The sequence below is a fragment of the Diabrotica virgifera genome, chromosome 4 (assembly GCF_917563875.1).
Source record: "Diabrotica virgifera virgifera chromosome 4, PGI_DIABVI_V3a".
NCBI lineage: Eukaryota > Metazoa > Arthropoda > Insecta > Coleoptera > Chrysomelidae > Diabrotica > Diabrotica virgifera.
In genome coordinates this window covers 75,096,444-75,122,867 of record NC_065446.1, presented here as the reverse complement: position 1 = coordinate 75,122,867, position 26,424 = coordinate 75,096,444, and the positions used below count along the sequence as shown (strand labels likewise).

The 26,424-nt window shown below is 32.3% G+C and overlaps 1 protein-coding gene across 1 annotated transcript in view; it reads left to right on the top strand.

Moving 5' to 3' along the window:
- LOC114335281 (ribosomal protein S6 kinase delta-1) overlaps positions 1–26,424 on the top strand; it is a 103,247-nt gene that overhangs the window by 27,186 nt on the left and 49,637 nt on the right. Inside the window, exon 4 of the mRNA XM_028285495.2 lies at positions 13,073–13,240. Within this exon, the coding sequence (XP_028141296.1) occupies positions 13,073–13,240 (168 nt within the window). The remainder of the gene's footprint in view (positions 1–13,072; positions 13,241–26,424) is intronic.

Genomic DNA, 26,424 nt, shown 5'->3' with positions numbered 1-26,424 from the left:
CGTCACTTTTCAGTGGCACATGCGTCGACAGTGGCGCATCAAACTTTCCACTTATGGACGGGATAAATAAATTAAAAGTTAACAGAACTTACTAACAGAATTAAATTTTTTTTATTTTTTTAAGTTCTATGTGATTAACACATAGGATTCATCGTGATTTAAACCCACCACCCCCTTCCCCCTGCCCCCACCATCAAAAACTTCATTTTTGGTTTTTATTTTTTTTTGGTGGGATGCAATCAATTTTAAAATTTCAAAAAATTCACACGCATAGTTGAGGCTTTTATAAAACATTCCTATTTTTTATAGACCCATAGGTAGAGTGTACATAACCTCAAAAAATTAAAAGAAAATTTTTTTTCCAAAAAAGCGTATAACTTTTTTTGAGGAATAGCTGCCGGTCTAATTTTTTCTTAATCTTGTGTGTTTTATCAAATACTATATTTTAAATTTTTTTCAGATTTTTCCGTAAGTCTCCCCACCTTCAAAAATCCGAAAAACTGTTTTTTGGGGGGCTTTGGGGGATTTTCCCTATTTTATAGACTTCATAATATATCAAATCAATTTTGTTTTTATAGGTTATATGTAACTTGAAGTAACTGAGTTCTTTAGAATATTTAAAAATCAGAAAAACACGTTCAAACCCCCCAAAACCCCCTTAAAAAACAGTTTTTTGGATTTTTGAAGGTGACCAACGTTACAGAAAAATCTGAAAAAAATTAGAAATATAGTGTTTGATAAAATACATAAGACTAAGCAAAAATTAGATCTGCAGCTATCCCCAAAAAAAAGTTATATACTTTTTTTCAAAAAAAAAATTTTAAAATTTTTTTGAGGTTATGTACACTCAACCTACAGGTCTATAAAAAATAGACGTATTTTATAAAACCCTTAACTATGTGTGTAAATTTTTTGAAATTTTAAAATTGATTGCATCCCACCAAAAAAAAATAAAATCGAAAAATAAAGTTTTTGATAGTCGGGGAAGGGAGAAGGGGGTGGTGGGTTAAAATTACGATGGATCTTATATCTTAATCACATAAAACTTAAAAAAATGAAAAAAATTAAATTCTGGTAATTAGGGAGGGTATTTTTTAATTTATGTATCGCGTCCATAAGTGGAAAGTTTGATGCGCCACTGTAGACGCATGTGCCACTGAAAAGTGACGGCACAGTGTTCAAACGTTTTCTTTTAGGTTCTACTATTTAAGTTATAGGGTCCCGTCGTGCCTAAAATGATTAAGAATTTTCACCTATAGCGGCTCTTAGTCTACTACTAAGAGGCAAATGGGTGACAGCTTGAACATTTAAATTAAACGAAAAGCAATGTTAATTTATCAAAAAACTTTTTTTTCGGTTTTGTGACAGCAGTAGAATGTATTTTGAATTAAATAAATAAATCACATACATTCTTCTTTTTGTGTCAATTAATTTAATTAAAATATTTTTTTCTTGGACACCCTGTATAAATAATGATGTTACTGTTTATATTACTGAAAATTGAATAACCTTTCCAATGAGCTAGCACACGTCCCCTATTCCCTATTTACAAATAAGGGGTGGAGGAAGTGGAAGGGAGAGGGTTGACAAATGACAGATGTATGTACCGGAAAAATGTGTCCCCCTTAGATCAAAAATCGACTTGTTTCGTCATTTCCATATCAATAAATCTAATAAATACTAAATTTATTATTTATTATTTCAAATCTAATAGATACTGCCAAATATCGAGGTGGACTGTTTTCTTTGGTTCACCCTGTATTATTAATTGTAGAGATATATGTACTTTAAATTAATTTTTTTGTGCTCTCACCCATTTTAAAAAAGGTGTTATAATGGGTGGATTAAATATGAGGATGTCAAAAATCAGTTCCATGATGAAGTACTGACCATCTACGACAGATGTTCCAGTAACGACATGAAGATAAAAATTGGAGATCTTAATGCAAAAATGGGGAAAGAGATAGAATATATAGGCCATACATCGGAAAATGAAGTGCTCATGATGTTACCAACTACAATGAAAATAGAATGATAGAATTTGCAGGTTCCAAGGGCATGATCGTTGGAAGTACCTACTTTTCCCACAAGAATATCCATAAAGTAATTTGCCTGAAGCTAATCAAACCAATATCTTTGAAATTGTTTAATATCTTTGAAGTGGTTTAATATCTCTGAATTGGTTTAATATCTCTAAAGTTTATACAGTCGCCATATACAGGAGTATTTTTACGTATACTTACCCTTACCCTTTTTCCCATTTAAAATGTGCTATACAGTGCGCTGGAATAAGTGTCACCCCCCTTATTAACTTATTTATTTTTAGAACATAAGCCAAACGCTCGGACAGGTCGATTTTTAAAATAATCATAGTATATTATAGCATCAGTGTTTCGAACTTTACGCGATCCGTCTTCAGGTGACAGGCATAATTTTGACTTTTTTAAATGGGAAAGTACATCAAGTGACATCTCATTTAAAAGCTTTTGAAATGCTGATTACAAAAATGTACAATACTTTACTCCTATTTGAGAGCGTAAACGCAAAATTTCGATCGAATTATTTTTAAACGCATTGAGTTTTTTCGAATACTGAGAAAACTAATAAGTATTTTTAAAAAATTTAAACGCAGAATGAAAGATTAGATGACTACGGAGGGCTGAAAGTCCCTTAAACTAAACAAAAAGTTTCTTTCTTTTAAATGATATATTTGAAATCAAAAATCAGACTAAAGGGCCTAGCCGGGTAAGATGGTGAAAAGTGCCCCCAGCTCGATTTAAATTCCATATAGGCCAATTTTTAGCACATATAGAGGAACTCACTTTCTGAAATTTTTAGCCCCCTAGGTGGTCACGTGACCCCCCTAGAGCCTAATTAGGCTTTTTATGTTTTTATTTTTTATCTCAGGCGCATCAAGAGCTAGCCAAAAACTTTATTAAAAAAAGTTGTAAGTTCCAAAAAGATCTATAAGAAAAAATTTTTTTTAAATTTTTTGGCGGGAAATTCGAATTTTTAGAACAATTTTAAACTTTTAAATGATTCTGAAAAAAAAACTAAGACACTCGTTTTTACGAAAATTAATTATAATGTGTATTTTTGCACAATCTTTCACCCTGAATTTTTTCAGACTTTTAAAATTGGTGAAACGTACCTTTAAAAATAAAAAACCGCATTTTTTCAGTTTTTTTTTCGTATTTTGAAACAATTTTATACATATTTTTCAAAAAAGGTAACACTGTTACTAGAATAGGTAAAAAACTGAAAAATAATTGGGGTTTGCTTAATAAAAATTTTTTGTAAAGCCATCCATTTTCAAAATACAGGGCGTTGAAGAAAACAAAATTTTACACATTTTTTACGATTTTGCTGAAACTACTGGCAACATTGTAATAAAACTTGGCGGGATTTAAGAGCTGGTTATTGTGCATATTTTGACATACAATTAATGATTTGATATTCATCATTGGCTCGCATAGGGGTAATGGTCTGAACTTTTTAAAGAATAAAGATAGTACGCCACTGACATATTTCAAATTAACAATCTTTTTTTAATTTCTCGTTCAATTTGTGACAAAAAATGTATCTTCTTATTTTTTCATACGACGCGCCATTTTTATTCAAAAAATAAAAGATCTTAACCCTTACAAAGTATTCGAACTTCTAGTAGTTTCTACATCTACATACATAATAAACTCATACATCCATTATCAAAATTAATTCGAATACTTTGGAAGCGTTAAGATATTTTATTTTTTGCAGCAAAACAGCGCGTCGTATGAAAAAATGAGAAGATAGATTTTTTATTGCAAATTGAACGAGGAATTCAAAAATGATTGTTAATTTGAAATATGTCAGTGGCGTACTATCTTTTTTTCTTTGAAAAGTTCAGACCCTTACCCCTATGCGCGCCAATGATGAATATTAAATCCTTAGTTGTATGTCAAAACATGCACAATAACTACCTCTTAAAACCCGCCAAGTTTTATTACAATGTTGCCAGTAGTTTCGGCAAAATCGTAAAAAATATGTAAAATTTTGTTTTCTTCAACGCCCTGTATCTTGAAAATGGATGGCGTTACAAAAAATTTTTATGAAGCAAATCCCAATTATTTTTCAGTTTTTTACCTATTCTAGTGACAGTGTTAAATTTTTTGAAAAATATGTATAAAATTGTATCAAAAAAAACGAAAAAAAACCGAAAAAATGCAGTTTTTTATTTTTAAAGGTACGTTTCACCAATTTTAAAAATCTGAAAAAATTCAGGGTGAAAGATTGTGCAAAAATACACATTATAATTAATTTTCGTAAAAACGAGTGTCTTAGTTTTTTTTTCAGATTTATTTAAAAGTTTAAAATTGTTCTAAAAATTCGAATTTCCCGCCAAAAAAATAAAAAAAAAAATTTTCATATAGATCTTTTTAAAACTTACAACTTTTTTAAATAAAGTTTTTGGCTAGCTCTTAATGCGACTGAGATAAAAAATAAAAACATAAAAAGCCTAATTAGGCTATAGGGGGGTCACGTGACCACCTAGGGGGCTAAAAATTTCAGAAAGTGAGTTCCTCTATATGTGCTAAAAAGTGGCCTATATGGAATTTAGATTGGGTTGGGGGCACTTTTCACCATCTTACCCGGCTAGGCCCTTTTCTCTTTTCTTCGCCCCTGTGAGTTATTAAAATAAACATTATAGAAGCTCTTAGGGACTCTCGACCCTCGATAATACTGTAATATTTCAGCCTGCATTTAAATTTTTCAAAAATACTTATTAGTTTTTTCAGGATTCGAAAAAAAAATTAATACATTTAAAAATAATTCGACAAAAATTTTTCGCCTACGCTCTCAAAGAGGATTAAGGTATTATACATTTTTGTAATCAGTATTTCAAAATCTTTTAAATGAGGTAACACATGATGTACTTTCCCATTTAAAAAAATCAAAGTTATGCCTGGAACCTGAAGATGGATCGCGTAAAGTTCAAAACATTGATGCTATAATATACTATGATTATTTTAAAAATCGATCTGTCCGAGCGTTTTGCTTATGTGCTAAAAATAAATAAGTTGTTAATAAGAGGGGGGGGTAACACTTATTCCAGCGCACTGTATATGTGTCCATGGTTGGAAAATAAATATACAGAAAACCAAAGTAATGATCATCGATAGAATCAGAAACAACCAAACAGAGATAAGAAACATGGCAGGGTACGAAGTGGTCAGACAATTTAAATACTTAGGCTCCGTTATTACTAACATTGGAGGATACGAAGACGAGATCCGTCGACGTATCACAATGACCAGATCGATAAAAACCAAAGTTAAAAAATATGGAAGAACACACATTACTTCTTGTCTTTTTTCCTTATGCCTATTACGGCGTCGGATACACTGACATTACAAAAAACCCAAAATTACGCCTTGTTCGAGTAATAATATTTTTCCTATCGACACCTACGCTTTAGAAACTTTATCTTCTTCTTTTTGTATAAACATGACTCTGTTTCTGTCATGTGTATAAATAGAACGACACGAAGAGACCGGATAGGACAAAATGTGACGGTAAACACCTTCAATTTCGAAAGAGTACAACGTTTTAAGTATAATCTGGGGGCCGTAATCACAGGTAACAACGATATTACTGAAGAAATAAAAAACAGAATCCAGTCAGCAAATCGCTGTCTATTCGCACTGGATAAGCTTATAAAGTTATCTAAGTACGGTAAAGTACAGTGACGTTATCTATAAAAGCCAAATTCCGCCTTACTACAATGAAATTATTTTCTAACAAGGTTAAAACATGTTATTTAAACTCACATTTACCGCCAAATATGTTTGATATACTTATTAAAGAGGAATGGTCAAATTTTCAGTACATATTTACCGATGGGTCAAAAGACGCAAATGGAACGGGCTGTGCAGTGTTCCACAAAAATAAAAATTACCATCATCAATATAGCCTACCTATTGAATGCTCAATATACACAGCAGAAATGATAGCAGTAATGTTTGCTGTTCAGTATGTACTACTGAAACCAACTAGTAATTATGTTATATTTACTGACAGTAAAAGCGTGGTGGACAGATTGAGTAACATTCAAACAGTCAAACATATAAACCACATTGAATTGAATATTCTTAAAACTCTGTTTGAAACTATACAATTGGGAGTAAATGTAACAATTGCTTGGATTAAGGGCCATTCTGGAATAAAAGGCAATGAAATAGTTGACAATTTTGCTAAATCAGCTTATATGATCAGAGAAAAAATAAACAAAAATTTAATTCCAGCTTCAGATATCGATACTTTTAGCAGACAAAAGCTTAAAAATAATTGGCAAATGTATTACAGAGAATGTAATACTGGCTCAAATTTTGCTCATTGTAACCCTAGGATATTCTCAGGAAGATGGTTTTACACAGAATATAATAGACATTTTATAAAGACCATTAATCGGCTGAGAGCCAATCATGCTCTTACGCCATTTTACATGCATAGAATCGGCTTGTCAGATACTCCTAATTGTACTTGTGGCAAAATCGGAGATCTAACACATGTCATATTAGAATGTCATTTACAAATAAATAATATAAACGACCTTTATAAGGAATTAAAAGATTTAAAATGTTTTTTCCCAATAAACCTTAATACTTTAATATTTACAAATGATATGGAAATTCTTCATCTCATTTATAAACATGTTAAATTATGTAAATACAAGTTGTAAATGTAATATATACCTACTAACTAGGCATAATTTGTTAATGTGGTTCGAAAACATTAAAAAAAAAGAAAACAAAAATATATAAAAAACACATAGTAAAATAATAACAAAAAAAAATAAAAAAAAATAATAAAAAAAAAGAAACAAGAATAAAAAAAAAAGAAAAATAAAAAAGTAAAAAAAGTGTTTAGCACAAATTAAAATATATATTAAAAAAACAGTAAAATAATTAAAAAAAAAACAAAATAAAAAAAAGCAACACAATGTACCTATGTATCTAAAAATAATATTGCAGTATGTACTTATGTTATGAAATAAGAAATTTATGACTATGAATCTGCAATCAATCACAAACAAGTCTGGCTAATTGGCTCTGCCAAAGCCATTTTTCAAAAAAAAAGCTTATAAAATCAAAAAATCTTACAAGAAGTTCCAAGAGCAAAATCTATAAATCCATCGTCAGACCTGTACTAACATATGGATGCGAAACGTGGATCATGACCAAATCAAACGAAGAAAAGCTCAGACGTTTTGAACGAAAAATACTTAAAATTTTCGGACCTCACCACGACATTAACACAAACCAGTATAGGATCAGAACTAACATCGAATTTAAAGCACTCTACAATGACACCGATATTGTCCAAGAAATTAAATCACAGCTACTAAGATGGGCAGGCCACGTGCACAGACTTTATAACGAGAGACTTGTAAGACTGGTATGGGAGGAGATTCCTACAGACAAAACACCACTCGGACGTCCCAGAATGCGATGGAAAGATAACATCCAATCAGATCTCCGAAAAATGAACATTCCACTTGACCCTAGGTTGATGGAAGACCGAACAAATTGGAAGAAAGTTGTACAGTCAGCCAGGACCCACCCAGGGTTGTAGCGCTACGTGATGATGATGATGACTCTGTCTGTTTTTTCAATGTGCCTCTAGTAACCACCACAAGAAAGCCTCTAGTAAGTTGTCGTACCATCGTTTTCGTGGTCTTCCCACTGATCGTCTTCCTATTGGGAACCGTCTCTCGCTGTCCTTACTACTCTATTTGTTGCCATTCGGCTTATGCGGTCATTCCATTCTATTCTTCCGTTTCTTACCCAGTTATTAATGTTGTCCACCTTGAATTTCCGTTGTATATCTGTACTTCTAGCTCTGTCCCATAGAGTCTTACCATCGATTTTTCGAAGAGTTTTTATCTCCGCTGTTTCAAGCAATCTTTTTGTCCTCTCTGTGTCTCTGTGTCGAGTCGTATTTCTGCCGCGTATGTCATTATTGGTCTGATGACTGTTTTGTAAATTCTGTCTCTCATTTCTTTTCCGATATTTTTATTTCTCCATATTGTGTCATTCAGGCAACCTGCAGCTCTGTTTACTCTATTCACTTGATCTTCCACTTCTGTTTCAAGCCTTCCGGAGCTAGATAGTGTGATGCCTAGGTATTTAAACTCCATCACTTGTTCTATTATCTGATCATCCAGCTCCAATTTACATCTTATGGATTTGCTGTTATAACCACGCATTTTGTCTTTTTTGGGGAAATTAAGACATGTTAAATTTTCTGACGGTTATGTTATATTAGTGCAGCATATGTTGTAAATCATCTTCACTTTGAGGGATTTGTATTGCATCGTCTTCATAGCAGATTATTGTTGTTTGTCTCCCACTTTAGAAACTTGGACCATCAAAAAAGCCAATTTGAAGCGTATAATGGCTTTTGAAATGTGGGTGTACCGTAGAATGTTGCACATACCATCTACCGAACATCGCACAAAAAATAATTTAATACTAACAGAACTTAACAAAAACTAGACTCACCACAAGAATTAATCAAAAAATACCAATAGTGCAGTCACTTGAGGTGGATATAAGCTATTATAGTCCGTTCGCTAAACTCAGACGCAACTGGCTAGATATTTTAGTCGATATTTTTTTTGTTTTTTGTCAATTTTGCAAAAATTGGCAAAATTACTAAATATTTAGTGATTATTAACTATTTAAAAATTATTTTTTGCCAATTTTGCTAAAATTGGCAAAATTACCGACTAAAATATCTATAAAGTTGCGTCTGAGTTAAACGAACAGACTATACCTCCGATTTGGCTGAACCTCAATCGATTTTCATGAAAATGGGTGACTGGTTAGAGGATACCTCAAAGAACAAAATTGACATGGTGCCAACTTGCGCTTTTACCGTGGGGGTGGATGCCACCCCTTCTCGGGGGTGAAAATTTTTCTATTAAAAAAACCACATAAATTGATAGAGAGTCAGATTATAAGCAAAATTTGTTATGTAGAGTTATTAAAATAAATCAATACTTTTTGAGTTATTAAAGATCAAAAATTTTAATTTTTATTGAGAGAAATGCATGTTTTAAATCGGTTTTTCATAAATAACTCAAAAACTATAAGTTTTAGCAAAAAAGTTATTATTGCCAAAATTGAAGCAAATAAAAAAATAAATAAACTCCTTACTTTAAAAACTATTGTTACTATGTTAACTAAAAGGGAGTTGCAGGTAATTGAACGTATATATTTTTTCCGCGTGTATGTAAATCTAAGTATTAAAGCTTAAATAACGGGAAAATTATGCATTTTATAACATATACTTATTAAACATTTGTCAAAGTAGTTAGAAATATCTATCAAATGAGCTCCCGTAGAAGTTTATGGCATGTGCTAAATAAATATGCTTAAAAACATAACTTATGCTCCAAAAATTTTTCAAAATAAATCTTCTAAAAATTTTTCCAGAAAATGTTATTTTTTTAGATTAATTTCGTTATTTTTAAGCTGCCAAGTTCATCTAAAAACCACTTGAAAGTTAATTTCATGGGCTATTAAACCCTATTAAATTTAATCTTCTAAACCCCTTACTTTTTTAAATATAAAAGGTTAAAGGGCCCCGGTTACACGGTTCTCGCAGTAAAATTTAAGCTTAAACGTTTCTATCTCGATTATTTGTTATCCTATAGAAATAGTAAAAAAAGTAAAATAGTTTTTAAAGAAAAAACTACAATTAGGTCTTACATCATGTTTCACGTATATTAAGTATTTTTGGAGTTATTATCAAAAGAATTTGAAAATTACAAAAAATTGGAAAATTCTGATTTTTTTAAATCATATCTTTTTTCAAAAATATGCATGCTATTCCGGTCAAAATTTTTGAGATCATTACTTATGCTCATAAAAAGAGATTCTAAGAGGGATTATTATAAATTTTAATTTTGGTGGAAATGGCGACTATTTTTCACTTTTTCCTAAAAAATCCGAAGAGGGTTCTGTTATTTTCATCAGGACTTGCTTAATTTTAATGCTATCAACTTTCTCTGGAGCTCATTTGATAGGTATTTAGAAGTACTTTGACAAATTTTTCTAGGTAGGTATATTTTATAAAATGCATCGTTTTCCCGTTATTTAAGATTGAATACTTAGATTTGGATATTCGCCGAAAAAAATATACATTCAATTACCCATAGCTTACTTTAAGTTCACACTAAATGATTTTTCAAGTAAGGAATATATTTAATTTTTTATTACCTTCCATTTTAATAACAATAAGTTTTTTGTAAAAGGTTACAGTTTTTGTGTTATATGTGAAAAATCGCTTTAAAACTTGCTTTTCTTCACGAGATATTAAAATTTTTGAACTTTAATAATTCAAAAAGTGTTGATTTATTTTAATAACTTGATATAACAAATTTTGCTTAGAATTTGTTCCTTGATCGATTTATGGGGTTATTTTTAATAAAATAATGTTCACCCCCGAGAAGAGGTGGCATCCACCCCCGGGGTAAAAGCGCAAGTTGGCACCATATCACCTTTGTTGCTTGAGGTATCCTCTAACCACTCACCAATTTTCATGAAAATCGATGGAGGTTCAACGAAATCTGAGGTGAATACCTTCAGTCACTGCACTACAAGATATTTTGGACATATAACTAGAAAAAAAGAAGACATGGAACGAATGATAGTTGAAGGCAACGTAGCCGGCAAAAGATCCAGAGGAAGATCTTTAATAGGACAAAATAAAGGTCATGATTGGTTACTCATTCTCCGAAGGAAAACAACACGCACAGGAGAGAGATGCTTGGACAGAAATAGTTAAACAGATTACATGACTTCACTACATCCTTCCGAGAAGGAGAAAATTTATTTATTTAGCGCATGGCTACATCACAGTTTTTATACATAAATAAAAAGTCATTGTAAATAATAATTAATTTTTACATACAAAAATTTAGTTGACATATTCAATCGACTGCCATCGTAGGATATGATGGGACAGTCCTCCACTAAATGTTTGCTCTTCTCATGCGTTCGATACTAAATTGCCATGCTCGAACAGTCCATTTATTAGTAGTTGTCTCATCTTTAATTACTTAAAAAACTGTTATATCTTTTTGCCTCTTGTGCTAGTCCATTTAGATTATCCAGGGTGCACGTGCAGTATTATCCTGCGTACGCGAACTAGCTTTACACCCCAGGAGAAAAGATAGAGGAGGATGCGTATAAATATATTCGTTGTTAATGCGGTTCAGAATCGATCTCTAAAAGTTTAGTTACCATCAAAAATATTCGAATAATCGAGTAATCGTGACATCACAGTTTTGTTTTTGTTTAAAAGAAATGAGTGGCAGCGAGTTATGCATTTCGTCGGCATACTGCCAAAAGTGACCAAGTCAAAAAAATCTCATTTTGATAGCCATTGACCAAATAACTTAAAATTATAATATCTTTTCAGAAAAAAATGCCCAAGTCGCAATACAAATATGGTTGCCTAATTTCAGGTAGCTCTTAGAATGCTCAAGTCATAATACTGGTATTCGCTACTGCGAAAACTGACCAAGTCGACTTGGTCACTTTTTTCGGTAGAGAGTTGATATTGAATTTGTCTGATCAATTTAACTTAGTAGACGTTACGTATAAGTATACTTAATTTTGTGTCAAAATCATTGGTCTAACGCAAAGAAATTTCAAAATCAAGGTTAGAACAAATACAGATATTAATTTTATAAGTGCAACTCTTGATCTACAATCTTTTGGTTTTAAATCTTCCAATGTCTGACGTTTCTCAAATGTATTATACAAGGAAGTTATCTACCTACAATTTAACTACTCATGAAACTGCGAAACCCAATAATGCTTATTGCTTTTCTTGGACAGAATTAAGTGGTCAAAGGGGAAGGTGAAATGGGAACTGCTTTACTCTGCTGGATTAAAAGTATTAAAACTACTATAAAAGAAATTAGTGTTTTTCTGAAAGCTGAAGTGGACAGAACCGAAATCAATTTATTTTGGCTCTTTTTTGTATATTTTGCAGCACATGCTGTTTGATGCTATCTAACATAACTTTTTGGAGAAAGGGCGCACATACATGGAAGTATACTCCAGACTGGATGCATTCTGCAATAAAAAAAAAGCAAAAAAATGTATGCATCTTTACATACAATGACCTTTGAAACGTTTTCCAACTTGCACGTTCCAAATGCAATAAAAATAAAAGTTGTAGTCCCTATAACGTTCACGAATTAAGATTTTCTGATTTCTTCTCTTCTTTGTGTGCCCTGTCCGTTGCGACCCTTGGCTATTAACATGGAAATTCTGATCTTGCCTATGGCCCTTCTGAATAGTTCGATCGGGTGTCTTCTCCTGCCTGGCCCTCGCTTACTGTCTATTTTCCCAAAGTTCGAATGCTTCTACTTTTTCATGCGCGTCTCTGTCAGAGCCCAGACCTCCGTACCATAGATTCTGATTTCATTTACTTCAAATATCTAGCAAGTAACTTGGTTAAAAATAAAAGCAAAGATAAAAGAGGCTATAATGTTGAATGGCTTAAACTGAAATGCATGAAGAATGAAGTGCCCAAGGATGTATTTTATTTAAATATAGATCTTCAGAGACCGAGTTTCATGTTTTTCGGGTATTTTTTTATCGGTAGCTACGTTCGTTTTGCTAAAGTTTGTCATGTCCACGTCATATTAATTAATTTTATCTTACATCGGAAGTGACCAAGTCATATTTATTGCATTTTTGTTAGCTTATGATAAGAGCTATTTTATTATTAACTACATTATTTGCTTCTAGATGACTAAGCCTAGGAACAAAAAACCTTCAAAACTGTGTAGTTATCATGTTGGATTATATAGTTCCTTCTAAAACTTTACACTTCATTTTCTCGAAACTACCCAAGACTTGGTCACTTTTGGCAGTATGCCGACGATTTAAGATTTTATGTATAATTAATCAATTGTTTCGTACTTCTTACGTACTAAATATCGTAGTGAAATCTTGTATCTTCTTTCAGCTTTTCATATTTAAATTTATATTTTTTTGTTGATTTTTAGACTAGTCATACACCAGCAGAACTTCTCAGTAGCAACATAAATAATATAAGGGCTGAACTGCAGTTACCTGAAGATCCCGAAGTATCTACTACTCTTTCTGATGATGACGTAACGATAAGTGATACCGATTCGATATCTACAATGTGCAGTTTAGCGAGCCCGGTTCAGGTTAGTTTTATATTTTACACAACACACTGGAAGTGATCTCTTTCCATTCTATGTGTTAAGATAAAATTAATATCTACAACAATAGGAAGAACATGAAGAACGTCCTAAAAGAGAGAGAGAGAGAGAGATGTACAAACATAAGTTGCTGGTTGAAAAATATGAGACTCTTACCTGTGTTGTTCTGAAGCTATTTCCTTGTGGCATTTTTATGATTAACTATTTAGATGGGAAATAAGCCACAATTAAATTGAAAAAATAATTTTATTAACGTTTCCAAGCCCAAATCGGGTTTCGTTGTCTAAATACAAAATACTACTAAAATAAACAAAAATGTTGTTGCTAAGTAAAAAAAATCTTCTAATAATTTATTTAATCTGACTCATTTATATTGACAATTCAGACGTATATTATACATTTTATAGAAGACTTTAAAATAATATTGCCAATATTTATGAGTTGCGTTCCTGGGACGACTTCACTAAAAGATAGTTCATTCGATTACATGAAATCAATCCCAACTCAAGAATATCCGTCACAAAAAAATCATAGCATGTGATCTGTCTTTAAAAAGACAACCAAATGCAACGATAACAGTAAAATTCTCGCGTTAGAGATTCCATAGTAAATCACGAGGGAAGACACCAGGAAAAAACCTCGTGATACTATCCTGACATCATATCTGGTCTTACATTTAATTTACTTTCAAAAAACTAATACCAAATTCTGACTTTAATATGTTTAAATTATAAATAATATTAATAATACATAGATATACAATAAGTAATATTAAAATATAACATTTGTACTAACTCGATATGTTAGTGACTTACTATTCGTTTTATTTTCTTTCTATTCACTTCCTCTTTCAGTATGGGTAACCACATCCTACTACATTCTACTGAGGAATTTGCGACACAATTGGTTTCAGTTAGCATAATTAGAGCTGCTTCTTTGATTTTTCTCTTTTTACTATCTGATTCTTTCAGGACTATACTTGAATCTCTCCACTGAACTCTATGTTCATTATCCCATGCGTGTTGACATATTTGAGATCTATCAAATTCTCTATTTTTAATATAAGACTGATGTTCACTTATTCTAACGTTTAATGGTCTTGACGTTTCACCTAAATAAAATTGTTCGCATTCACAAGGTATTTTATAAATGCAATTTTTTGTTCTTTCTTGTCCATTGTTAGGTTTAGTTTTAGATAGAATATATCTCAATGTATTTATTGTTTTGAATGTTGTTGAAATGTTGAATTTATTTCCTATTGTTTTAAGTTTCTCGGATAGTCCTTTTATATATGGTATTAATATTTTCCTCGTATTATTTCTTGTGAATGTTGTCGGATCCCGTTCTAAGTTGTTCTGTTCCATTCGATCCAATCTTGATAATTCCTTATTTATAAACGATAAAGGATAATCATTTTTTAATAAAACATATGTTAACAATTGTTTTTCTTCTAAAAATGAATTTTCGTTAGAACAAGTAATTTTGGCTCTATCATATAAGGATTTAATGATTCCCTTTTTAACGTTGATGTTGTGATTTGATTTGTAATTGAGATATCTGTTGGTGTGTGTTGGTTTTCTATACACTTGAGTCTCATATCCGGTATCATTATTTGAGACTAAAACATTGAGGAAAGGCAAAGTGTTATTGTATTCCTTTTCCATTGTAAATTTTATTGTCTCTTCTTGATCGTTTATAATATTCAGGAATGTATCCAACAATTCTGATCTATGAGGCCATATTGAAAACACATCATCTACATATCTCCACCATACTGTGGGTTTTAAATTTTATTTAGAAATGATATTAGTTTCGAAATCCTCCATAAATATATCAGCCAATAATGGAGATAAAGAAGAGCCCATTGATAGACCAAAATTTTGTTTATAGAATTCATTATTTAGTTGAAAATAGGTATTATTAGTACATAATGTCAATAACTCCATTATAGCTGAAACATTTAGTCTTGTCCTAGTTGTCAATGCATTATCATTCTCTAATAAATTTCGTTTTGATTATGTTTAAAGTTTTATCTAATGGCACATTTGTAAATATACTGTTTATGTCAAAACTTACTAAAATATTATTTGCATTAAATTCAATAGTTGATAATTTGTTTAAAAAATGTTTTTAGCAAATTAAAATAATTATTAGCAAATGGTTTTATAATGTTTAATAAAAATTTTGATAGTTCACTACAAGGAGAATTGATGGTACTACAAATGGGTCTAAGTGGTATGTTCGCTTTATGAATTTTCGGCACTCCATAAAAATGTGGTGTGTTACTGTAGTGAGGTGTCATAATAAATTGTCTGAATTTATAATGACACCTTTGTAAATAAATTATAAATGTCTGAATTGTCAATATAAATGAGTCAGATTAAATAAATTATTAGAAGATTTTTTTTACTTAGCAACAACATTTTTGTTTATTTTAGTAGAGTATGTTGTCAACATTTTGACAACGACACCCGATTTGGGCTTCGAAACGTTAATAAAATTATTTTTTCAATTTAATTGTGGCTTATTTCCCATCTAAATAGTTAATCTTACCTGTGATATCCTCATTCAATTTTCGCTTATCTACTACTGGACATAGATCTCTCTCATAATTTTCCATCTATTTCGATCTTGTGCCTCTTGTATAAAATTTCTATGACAACGTTTTTTTTAGGTCGTCAGTCCAACGTGTTGGTGGATGACCCCTGCTTAGGTAGGCATCATCTCTTGGTTTCCATTCCAGTATCCGCTTTGTCCATATATTAACTGTAATTCGAGCCACGTGACCTGCCCAGTTCCATTTCAGTATTGCTATTCTCTCTACTGCATCATCTACCTATTCTTTGTCGTAGCTGGTGGTTTGGGATGTTGTCTCATAGTGAAACAAAAAGAAAATAATCGTTTCGTTCTGATTCAATTCGAGTCTCTTGCCATCCTCTGACATCTGATGTTTCGGAATCTATTCCTTGTCAAAGAGGCTTTACAAGAAGACTGAATTGAACCATAACGAAACGCAGTGGCGGCTCGTGACCTCAGTATGCGGGTAGGCTACACATATACTTCGGGTAGGCGACAAAAAATATCCTACAGTTTGTAATACATTTTGAGCCGTCTTGCAATACTAAATGTAATCTATGAGCGCAACAATGTGTAAAAATTGTTTTTGGAGCATCTACTTTAATTTTTGATTGTAATCCGTTTAAAGAGCCAGCCATTACACTTACACCATCGTAAAATTCAGAAATTAATTTATTTTTGTAATCATATGGCTCAAGCACGTTTGAAATTAAACTATATAGAGCGTCTGCAGATCTATTATCGCTAACATCAAAAAACCCTAAAAATCCTTCTGTTACCTGACCAACTTTGTTAACAAAACGGATTGTTAAAGTACACTGTGATTTTTCGGTTATATCAGTAGTATCGTCAGCTAGTATAGAAAAAAATTGACTTTCATTAATTTCTGTTGAAATTTCATTTTTTACGTAATCGGCAAGACAATATATTAAATCATTTTGTATTGTTTTTGACAAACCCATGAACACCCCTTCTATTTTTTAACATGATCCTGGATTTCCTGATCGCGTTTAACTACTAAATTAAACTGATAAAATTTCTTTAAAATTACCCATGTTTGAAGAATTATGGCTCTCATCACGACCGCGAAATGTAAGTTCTTGTTTTGCTAAAATAATTGTAACATCAATTTCTTCAACTTCTTCAATCTTTTTCAACTTCTTCATTATATATCTTATTAGATAGAGAAATATGTCCAGCGAAAGCACTGTCAGTAGTTTGTTTATTTTTTTCTAACCGTTTTAAATCTAAGCAATTGTTTAAATGTTCTTTCGAAGATTCATGTTTTTTTTTTACTCATCCCTGACTCACCCAAACATTTTGCTTCAAATTTGAGAGCAACAGACAAGGCCAACAGAAAAGTGAATTTTTAAAATAACTTCCGCTTAGCCATTTATGATTTTCATACCATATTGTTTTAAACGATCTCGAAAATGGTTGATTGTCTTTTGTCTTATCTGTGGATAAAATTGTTAAATTTTGTAAAGGCCGGCCCATTGAAATAATTACTAATCTTTCTTGATTTTGGCGCCTTGAAAAAGGCGTCTCGATCAAACTGCATATTAAATGACAAACTGCATAAATAAACGATGACTAAAGTTTTTCCACCAATAAAACTAACACACCTACGTTTCAACAACGTCAAATATTACTTATTTTATTTATGTATCAAATAATAATTTACTATTCGAATAAATTGATAAGTTAACAATTAACCTCGCTTTAAATTTTTAATTATCTATATAATCTAATAACACATTATTCAGTTTTCATAAACAAATTTAAATTGTCCTACCTAGTTTTATTCAATACTTAACCTACTAATCCTAGCCAAAATCAAAAAACAATTATTTTAAAACAGTTTCACAAGACACAAGAGAAGCAACTGATAAAATTTTGTAGGTCCGGCTATAAGATTCTGTGCCTATCCGCCCGTTCAAAATCGTAGAATACGGTCGCTACGAGCAGACCTGCAGCAGCCCTGCTCGCGTAAACAGAGAGAGATCGCACGTCAATTCGGTGTTGGGGTCGTTCTATTTCTGGCTACGTTCCCGAGTGCCTGACCAAAGAGAATATAGAATCTATACAGTACTACTGATACTACAAGGAGCATACAATAATTATAACTACGGAGAAAATTTTTTGGATATTTTTAAAAATAATTTGGATAATTTTTGCTATTTTATTGTAGATATTGTGTCAAAATTTATAAATTACAATTTTGAAATAAGTAATTTATATTAATAATTTATATTATTGTACTACATTTGAAGAGGGTAGGCGGCGCCTACCTTGCCTACCCCGACGGGCCGCCCCTGACGAAACGAAGAGGAAGTGCAAATATTAAAATATTTGCACCGGAGTATGGTTAGACTGTCCTCTGACGGGGAATGATGAAATGAGTGAAAAATAATTTCGACCCCGTCCAAGTAATCTGTTAACCGAGATACACGAGTACCAAGCGGCGCCGCTAGAACACTCCAATAAGAGGTAACACAGACGGGGCGGCGTACGTCGACTGAACCCCCGCTGAGATGTCGACAGCGACGCATCCCTTACTATACTTTGATGCAGTAACACACACCAGACGCTCTTAAAATTTTCGATGCAGCGGCTTACTGGCGACATGTCCTTGAACCCATCCACCGCCAATCGGTTTTATGACTTCGACGGCATATCATAAATGCGTCTATCGTTGTATGACACACACGTTTGAGCTGTTTTCTAGCGAATTCTGTAGTGAGTGTTGTCAGATCGTGTTTTTGTGATGGTAAATACACATGTAGAAAAATTAATTAATGAAATTCAGATGAGACCAGCCATTTGGGATATGCGCATTGATGAATATTCAAACAAAATAATAAAAAAACCTTATTTATTATTTTATTTATTTATTTATTATTTTATTTATTATGCTCTACAGGCCTTGTATTTACAATTTTAGATAATACAGTTTATGCTAATAATTTATATATAATTTTATTTGATGTCTATGTAAAAATTGCTGAACTATGGTTCTCCACTATATCCTATTTTTCAGCTCCTCTTTCCAGTGTGTAATTTCCATCGATACTACACCTTCCTGAAACTTTCTTGCCGTCTTTTTCTTGGTCTACCTCGTCTCCTAGTCCCAACTGGTCTTCTGTGCAGTACCATCTTTAGCATTCTTCCCTTATCCATCCTCTCGACATGACCTGCCCACCTGATTCTTTATGACTTTGTGTATCTTGTTACACTTGGTTCCTTGTAAAGCATCATTAATTCTTGATTGGTGCTTCTATGCCAGCCGTCTTCTGTATCTGTATTCTTTCCCCTGAAAATAGCTCTTAGCACGTTCCGTTCTCAACTCTATATCTTTTTTTCTTCTGTTTTATTTAGCACCCATGTCTCACATCCGTAGGTGGCTGTTGCTCTTATTACGGTTTTGTATATTCTGGTTTTCGTCTTTCTCGATACGTACTTTGGCTTTAATTTGAATAATTTTTTTAATCAATTTAACACCTGTATTGGAATGCCTCTTAGCGTTATAAATAGTTTTTCTTAGGTGATATGCTTTCCCTCATAACGGTGTTATTTCTTGAACACGGCTTTTATTTTAATAATAAAATGGATTTTAATCTAAATAAAATATTATAAAAATATAATAATAAAATATAGTAATACTCACTAATAATTATTTTATTAATGTTAATATAATGTGTATAAAATCCCTTATAATTTCGTTCCTTTATGATCGGATGTATCCAATATCTGCGTTTCTTTTTTTTTAATCTAAGATAAAATACACTTGTATTTATTACAAAAGACAAATCGTCATAACTTTCAGACATCTTATCGTACAGCAGCCAACACGCGACTAAATTTGGCAACAACGAAATACAAATACTTTAAATCGTAGCATAGCTGCCGCTGTTATACCGCGCCATGTGTTTTACGCTGCCTCGACGTCGATTCGACGCGTGCCGCCTGGTGTGTCCTTGCTCTAATGCGTCGCAGATTACTTATATGATAGTGAAACGCCCAACATAGCACGCTCCATCGCCCTTCGAGACACACGGATGTTTTGTACTGTTCTCTTTGTCATGGTCAACGTTTCCGCACCTTAAGTCAACACTGACTAAATGTTTTTCTGGCTAAACACACTGATTAAAGGATTTTCTTTTTATGCATATTGGTATGTCAGACGATTTGAAAATATGGTTCAGCTTGCCGAAGGCTGCCCTAGTGAGTCTTATACGACGGAGAAGCTCAACGGTTTGGATATTTTTTCCTATGCGAATCTCACGACTTAGGTATTTATCGGCCATTACCAGGTGTATGGATCTTGTTCCTACGCATATATCTTCGCTGACTACAAGATTTGTCATCATCTGGATTTTAAATATATTTATTTTCAATCCCCCTTCTAGCGAGGAAAGGTAGAGCTGATTTAAAAGTTCTTTGGCCTCATCTATCCTATCAGCTATACAATGTCATCTGCAAACATCAGATTGCTAAGCTTTTCTCCGTTTATGTTTATGGCCTTGTCGGTCAGTTTTGCCCTTTAACGTATATTCCAAAAGTGTAGTGAACAGTTTCGGCGATATGGTGTCCCCCTGACGTACTCCACGTTCTATCGGGAATTTCTGTGTTTTACGATCACCCACTCTAACTCGGGCTGTTGCGTTTTGTTGTATGGGTTTAATTATATTTTGTGACGATAATATCATTTTATCGTCGAGAGTACGCCAATGAATTAAGTAAAACACGTTTTTGTACTGTTTCGAACGATATAAAAATCGGATCGAAAGGCCTAGTTGATTATTATTCTTGGAGCGTTGATCGAAGAATAATAGACAACAGCGAGGTACAAGAGGTGAGTTTATGTAGGTAGTATTTCCCGATTATTTTCCGCTGTCGTTTTGGCGAGCTGAGCGAATCCGACAGTTTTCTTCTTACCTATCCTTTTACCTATCCTTATATGAGCGGTGATCGTATATCCTTTTCAATCCGGCGAGGTGAGCGGGATCTCCTTTCTCCCCTTTCCTTATACATTCATGTCGTATTAATAAAAGCAATTCCTATTTCGCGCGATCGTCAAAATCATTCATTCATGTACAAAAATATCGTCACATCGGCCCGAACAGTAAGCTCGATTGCGTAGAAATTATAAATATATTTTATTAACGAACTTAATGAGTAATTAAGGCTAATTATCTTATCTTCTGTTTATTTTGATTCCAAATAAAAATGTTTTAAAAAGCGAACTCTTTTTCTTCGACTGATAGTTACCTGGAGCAACAGCAACGCAACGACCTCATTACATTGGCGCCCGAGCAGATATTTTAAAAGGGTTTAAGACATTTAAACCGATTGTACGAATTTTTATTAAAATATGGCGGAATCAGACGGCACGGTGGGTTTAGAAATAGCGGATGAGACGGTAGGCTGGGTATATAAATTAAAGAAAGAGGAATTAATCAACGTTTTGGCAGAATTTAACTTAGATACGACAGGTAAATTAGACGATCTTCGATCAAGAATGGTCTTACACTTACGCTCAAAAAAAGACTGACACAGTTACCAATATCGAAACTGAGGATCCTAAAACAGACAACACACAAACGGAAAATGAACACAGTCAAATAATGGACACAGTTAGAAAATGGGGCTTATATTTTGACGGATCCAAAGACCCCACAGAATTTTTGGAGAGGCTATACGAACTTAAAAGCTGTTACCGGATTCGAGACGATGTTTTATTGACAGCACTACCAGAAGTATTTAGGGGAAAAGCGATACTATGGTTCCGAAACAACGTCGACTCCTGGGAAAACTGGAACAATTTTACGGAGGACTTTAATCTTGCTTTCAAATCAGCAAGCTGGTATATATGTACCAGTATATACCCATAGTCAATTCGTCATTCTGTCAAGGCTTCCAACATTTTTTGTTGATTTTCTAAGTCAAAGGCCTTTTCATAGTCCACAAATATTAAAGCTAGTGGTTTATTTACTGTAGTATAGGTATATCTTAGCATCATGACTGTCTGTACTTTGCACACTGCTGCTCTGAAAATATCTGTGGTTGTTGTGTTTAACCACGTACGTAGGTTTTTCAGCCAGGAAATCCTTCTCCTTCCTGGTCTACGTTTTCCTTCTACTTTTCCCTGTTAAAATAGTTGAAGCAGTCCATATCTCTAGCTGTTCCTCAGGATGTGACCGAGGTATTCGATTTTGGCTCTTTTTATTGTTACTCTGGGCTAATTAGCAAAATACAAGAAAAATTTATTTACCAGCAATTTTATTGCTGGAATCGAATCTTCCGCAGATAGTGTGCTACTTTTTTATTGTCAAAATAGCGCCTGAAAATCGTGTTTTTTTTTTTAATTTTTGCTCTAGAACTCCAAATATTTTCACTTTACACCAAAAACACCCAAATAAAAATTCACGGTAATTAAACTCTGCATAGAGAACATGTTTTTCCCGATTTACTTCGACGAAAATTATTCCCGGAAAATGCGGGTTTTTCCAACAAAATCTTTAATTTTCAACTAAAATTTTAGATAAGTAATTGTCTATCAATAATTAAATAACTTGGCAATATAAAAGCTCTTTTCGTATAGATTATAATTCCAGAAACCGATGGAAATTGAATGAACAGTTTAGCAACAATTGAATTGTTAATTAAAAATTTACGGTCGATATAATAACCACAATAATTATGATACATAAGAATAACTATGATTTCTGTATAAAAAGACACTGTACCTATCTAATGTACTTTACAGAATTGAAATTGGACTATTTAAGCGGCCTCAGGAATATTTTAAAATTATAAACAATTTCTTGGCTTATAAACAAATAGAATATCTCGGAAAATATTAAATTAGATTAAATCATGAAAACGGTATTGGAAAAACAGCGACAAGACGCTTCTTTTAAAAGAAAAAACGTTTAATTGTAGTGAGCGGTTCCTGAGATACAACCGGTCGATGTTGACCGGAGTTTTCGGCAAAGATATAAACAATAGAATCATGATTTTCGCACCATCTCCTTTTCATTTTTGTCCTCTTTCTCCACACCAATTTTCATATCTTTAAAATACTCTATATATAACATATATTATTATAATAAAAACTATCGATTTTACGAGTGAAAATTGACAAAAATAGCAAAATTCCAATCAAAAATTAGGTTGGAGAAAATGTAATCTCAAAGTTCAAATTCGGTATACGTTAAAGAAATGCATTTTCTCGCCTTCCCATTCGGCATTCTTTTTTGTTCCTAAGTAACTCGAGTATAGCCATCTAACTAACGCATTATTAAGTGTCAAACTTGCTTTTGTTTTGTTATAATATATTAATTTATTTATAAGAAAAGAAAACTGTATATTTTTTCCAGTTGTAGACTTTTTTTTAGATAAACTTACTACAAGTGTACCTTTTAACGTTAAAAACACAAATATTCTCATTTAAAAGCTGTATAATTATTTAAACATTCTTTATTTAAACAAATTAAAAAATTTTGTTGTAATAAATAAATAAATTTATTATAACAATACAAAAGCAAGTTTGACACTTAATAATGCGATAGTTAGATGGCTCTACTCAAGTTACTTGAGAATAAAAAAATAATGAAGAAAATTGCTCCATGGAAAGCCGAGAAAATGCATTTTTTAACGTATACCGTTTTTAAACTTTGAGATTACATTTTCTCCAACCTAATTTTTGATTGGAATTTTGCTATTTTTGGCAATTTTCACTCGTAATATCCATAGTTTTTATTATAATAATATATGTTATGAGTATTTTAAAGATATGAAAATTGGTGTGGAGGAAGAGGACTCAAATAAAAAGGTGATGGTTTGAAAATGATGATCCTATTGTTTATATCTTTGCCGTAAATATCGGTCAACTTTGACGGGTTGTATCTCAGGAACCACTCATCACAATTAAACGTTCTTTCTTTTAAAAGAAGCGTCCTGCCGCTTTTTTCGAATACCGTTTTCATGATTTAATTTAATTTAATATTTCCCAAGGTATTCTATTTGTTTATAAGCCAAAAAATTGTTTATAATTTTAAAATATTCCCGAGGCCGCTTAAATAGTCAAATTTTAATTATGTAAAGTACATTAGATAGGTACAGTGTCTTTTTATACAAAAATCATAGCTATTCTTATGTATCGTAATTATTGTGGTTATTATAGCGACCGTAAATTTTTAATTAACAATTCAATTGTTGCTAAACTGTTCATTCAATTTCCATCGGCCTCTGGAATTGTAATCTATACGAAAAGAGCTTTTATATTACCAAGTTCTTTAATTATTGATAAACAATTACTTATCTAAAATTTTAGTTGAAAATTAAAGATTTTGTTGGAAAAACCCGCATTTTCCGGGGAAAATTTTCGTCGTAGTGAATCATAAAAAACACGTCTCTATGCAAAATTTAATTACGGTGAATTTTTGTTTGAGTGTTTTTGGTGTAAAGTTAAAATCTTTTGAGTTATAGAGCAAAAATTGAAACAAACAAGATTTTCGGGAGCCAGTTTGTTTATGAAAAAAGTAGCACACTATCTGCGGACTTTGCATACCTATATTATTAATATATACAATCATAAGATTCGACTCAAGCAATAAAATTGCTGGTAAATAACTTTTCCCAAAAACGGCCTATTCTCCGATAATTTGCCCAGACTATGTGGTTAACAGCTCTTTTTCTATTTTTGTATTCTTAATAAAACAACCTGCTTAATAACATCGTGGGTATAAGATATCTTTAGCATTCGACGATAAGGCCACATTTTTAAAGTGTCAATTTTCTTGTACGTGAAGTCTGTGAGAGTCCACGACTTAACTCCTTACAACAGTATAGAAAAGATAATAATATAACATCATAGTAACCTGACCATTATGGATATTGATAAATCATACTGGGGGACATTATGGATACTTAAAGAATGGGGAACAAAGAAATCCAAATATTATGTTATGAACCGACGCCGCATTAATCGCCGAGACAGAAGACGATCTCCAAAGATTAACACACATCTTCAATACAACAGCCAAGAAATACAATATGATAATATCAGCAGAAAAAACCAAATGTATGACAACATCTAAATACCCACTACGATGTAAAATCGAAATTGATGGGAAAATAATAAAGCAGGAAGGAAGGTTTAGATATCTGGGAATAAATATAAACAGTTACGGAGATGTTGAAGAGGAAGTACGACAACGAAGCTTAAAAGCAAGTAAAGCGGTGGGATCTCTTAATGACACAATCTGGAAGAACAAAAACCTAAGACAAGAGACAAAAGCAAGAATCTATAAAGCAGCAATTAGACCTATATTGACATGCACGGCGGAGACAAGACCTGACACTTCTAAAACGAGACGACTACTAAAAACAACAGAGATGAAAATACTTCGACGAATATCAGGAAAAGTCTGTTGGATAGGGAGAGAAGCGAAAACATAAGACGATCATGCGATGTAGAAGACATAAATGGATGGGTGACAAAACGGAAACAGGAGTGGAACGAACACATTAGTAGAATGGCAGAGGATAGGATAGTACGAATAGCACGAGATAAGTCACCAAATGGACGAAGAAGTATTGGCAGACCAAGAAAAAGATGGTGCGATAACTTAAACAATTTAGAAGGCTAATATTAAAGAAGAAACAGGCTTTCAAGCCCACATACAAGAAGGAAGAAGAAGAAGGTAAATCATGACATTTGAATAGCTAAGCCATTTTTTGAAATTCATATCTTGCTTTATCTATCCTACATTTGATTCCTAGTGAATTGCCCCAATTTTCATTGACGTTCGTACCAAGGTACATGTATGTTTTTACTCTTTCCATTTGTCGACCCTTTACACTGATTCGCTAAATTTACTGTTCCTTCTAACTATACGATAATAATTTGTATTGCTACTATTTTTTATATTTTTTTTAATATTGATTATTACATTTCAATTACCATTTACAATAATGAGTTTCTCGTGTTGATTTTGCGTTCGTAAGTGATTCTTTTTTTGTAAATATCTGATATTATTTACTGTTTATTCCCTTTAATTGTTTATTGTTCGTCATTTCTTATGAGTACAAACAGTAATTATTTTCTTTTATTTTGTGCTGCTTGTTATCAGCTATTTGTTATTATAGTAAATATAGAACTTTTCGACTATCAGTTCCTAATTAGACACTATACATTTGTCTTGATAATTACAATAATATGCATTATAAATAGGCTTGTATTGAACTGGAATAAATATTCATTTAAATAAATTAATACTAATAGTCCGTTCACTGATGGTAAAATATTGAAAAACCTATAAATTTTAAAGAACCGCTTATATTGACATGAAATTTGGCATACACATAGGTGATATGTCAAAGAAGAAAAGTGGTATTGTACCAATGTCTGCTTTTGCCATGGGGGTGAGTTTCACTCCTTCTCGGGGGTGAAAAAATATACGTTCAAAGTGAGTCCGGAAATGGACAAACTGACTTATTCTAGCAACTTTTGTTCCATACAATTTTTTCACCAAGTGAATAGGTACTTTTCGAGTTATTTACGAGAAAATATGTTTTTTCAAACA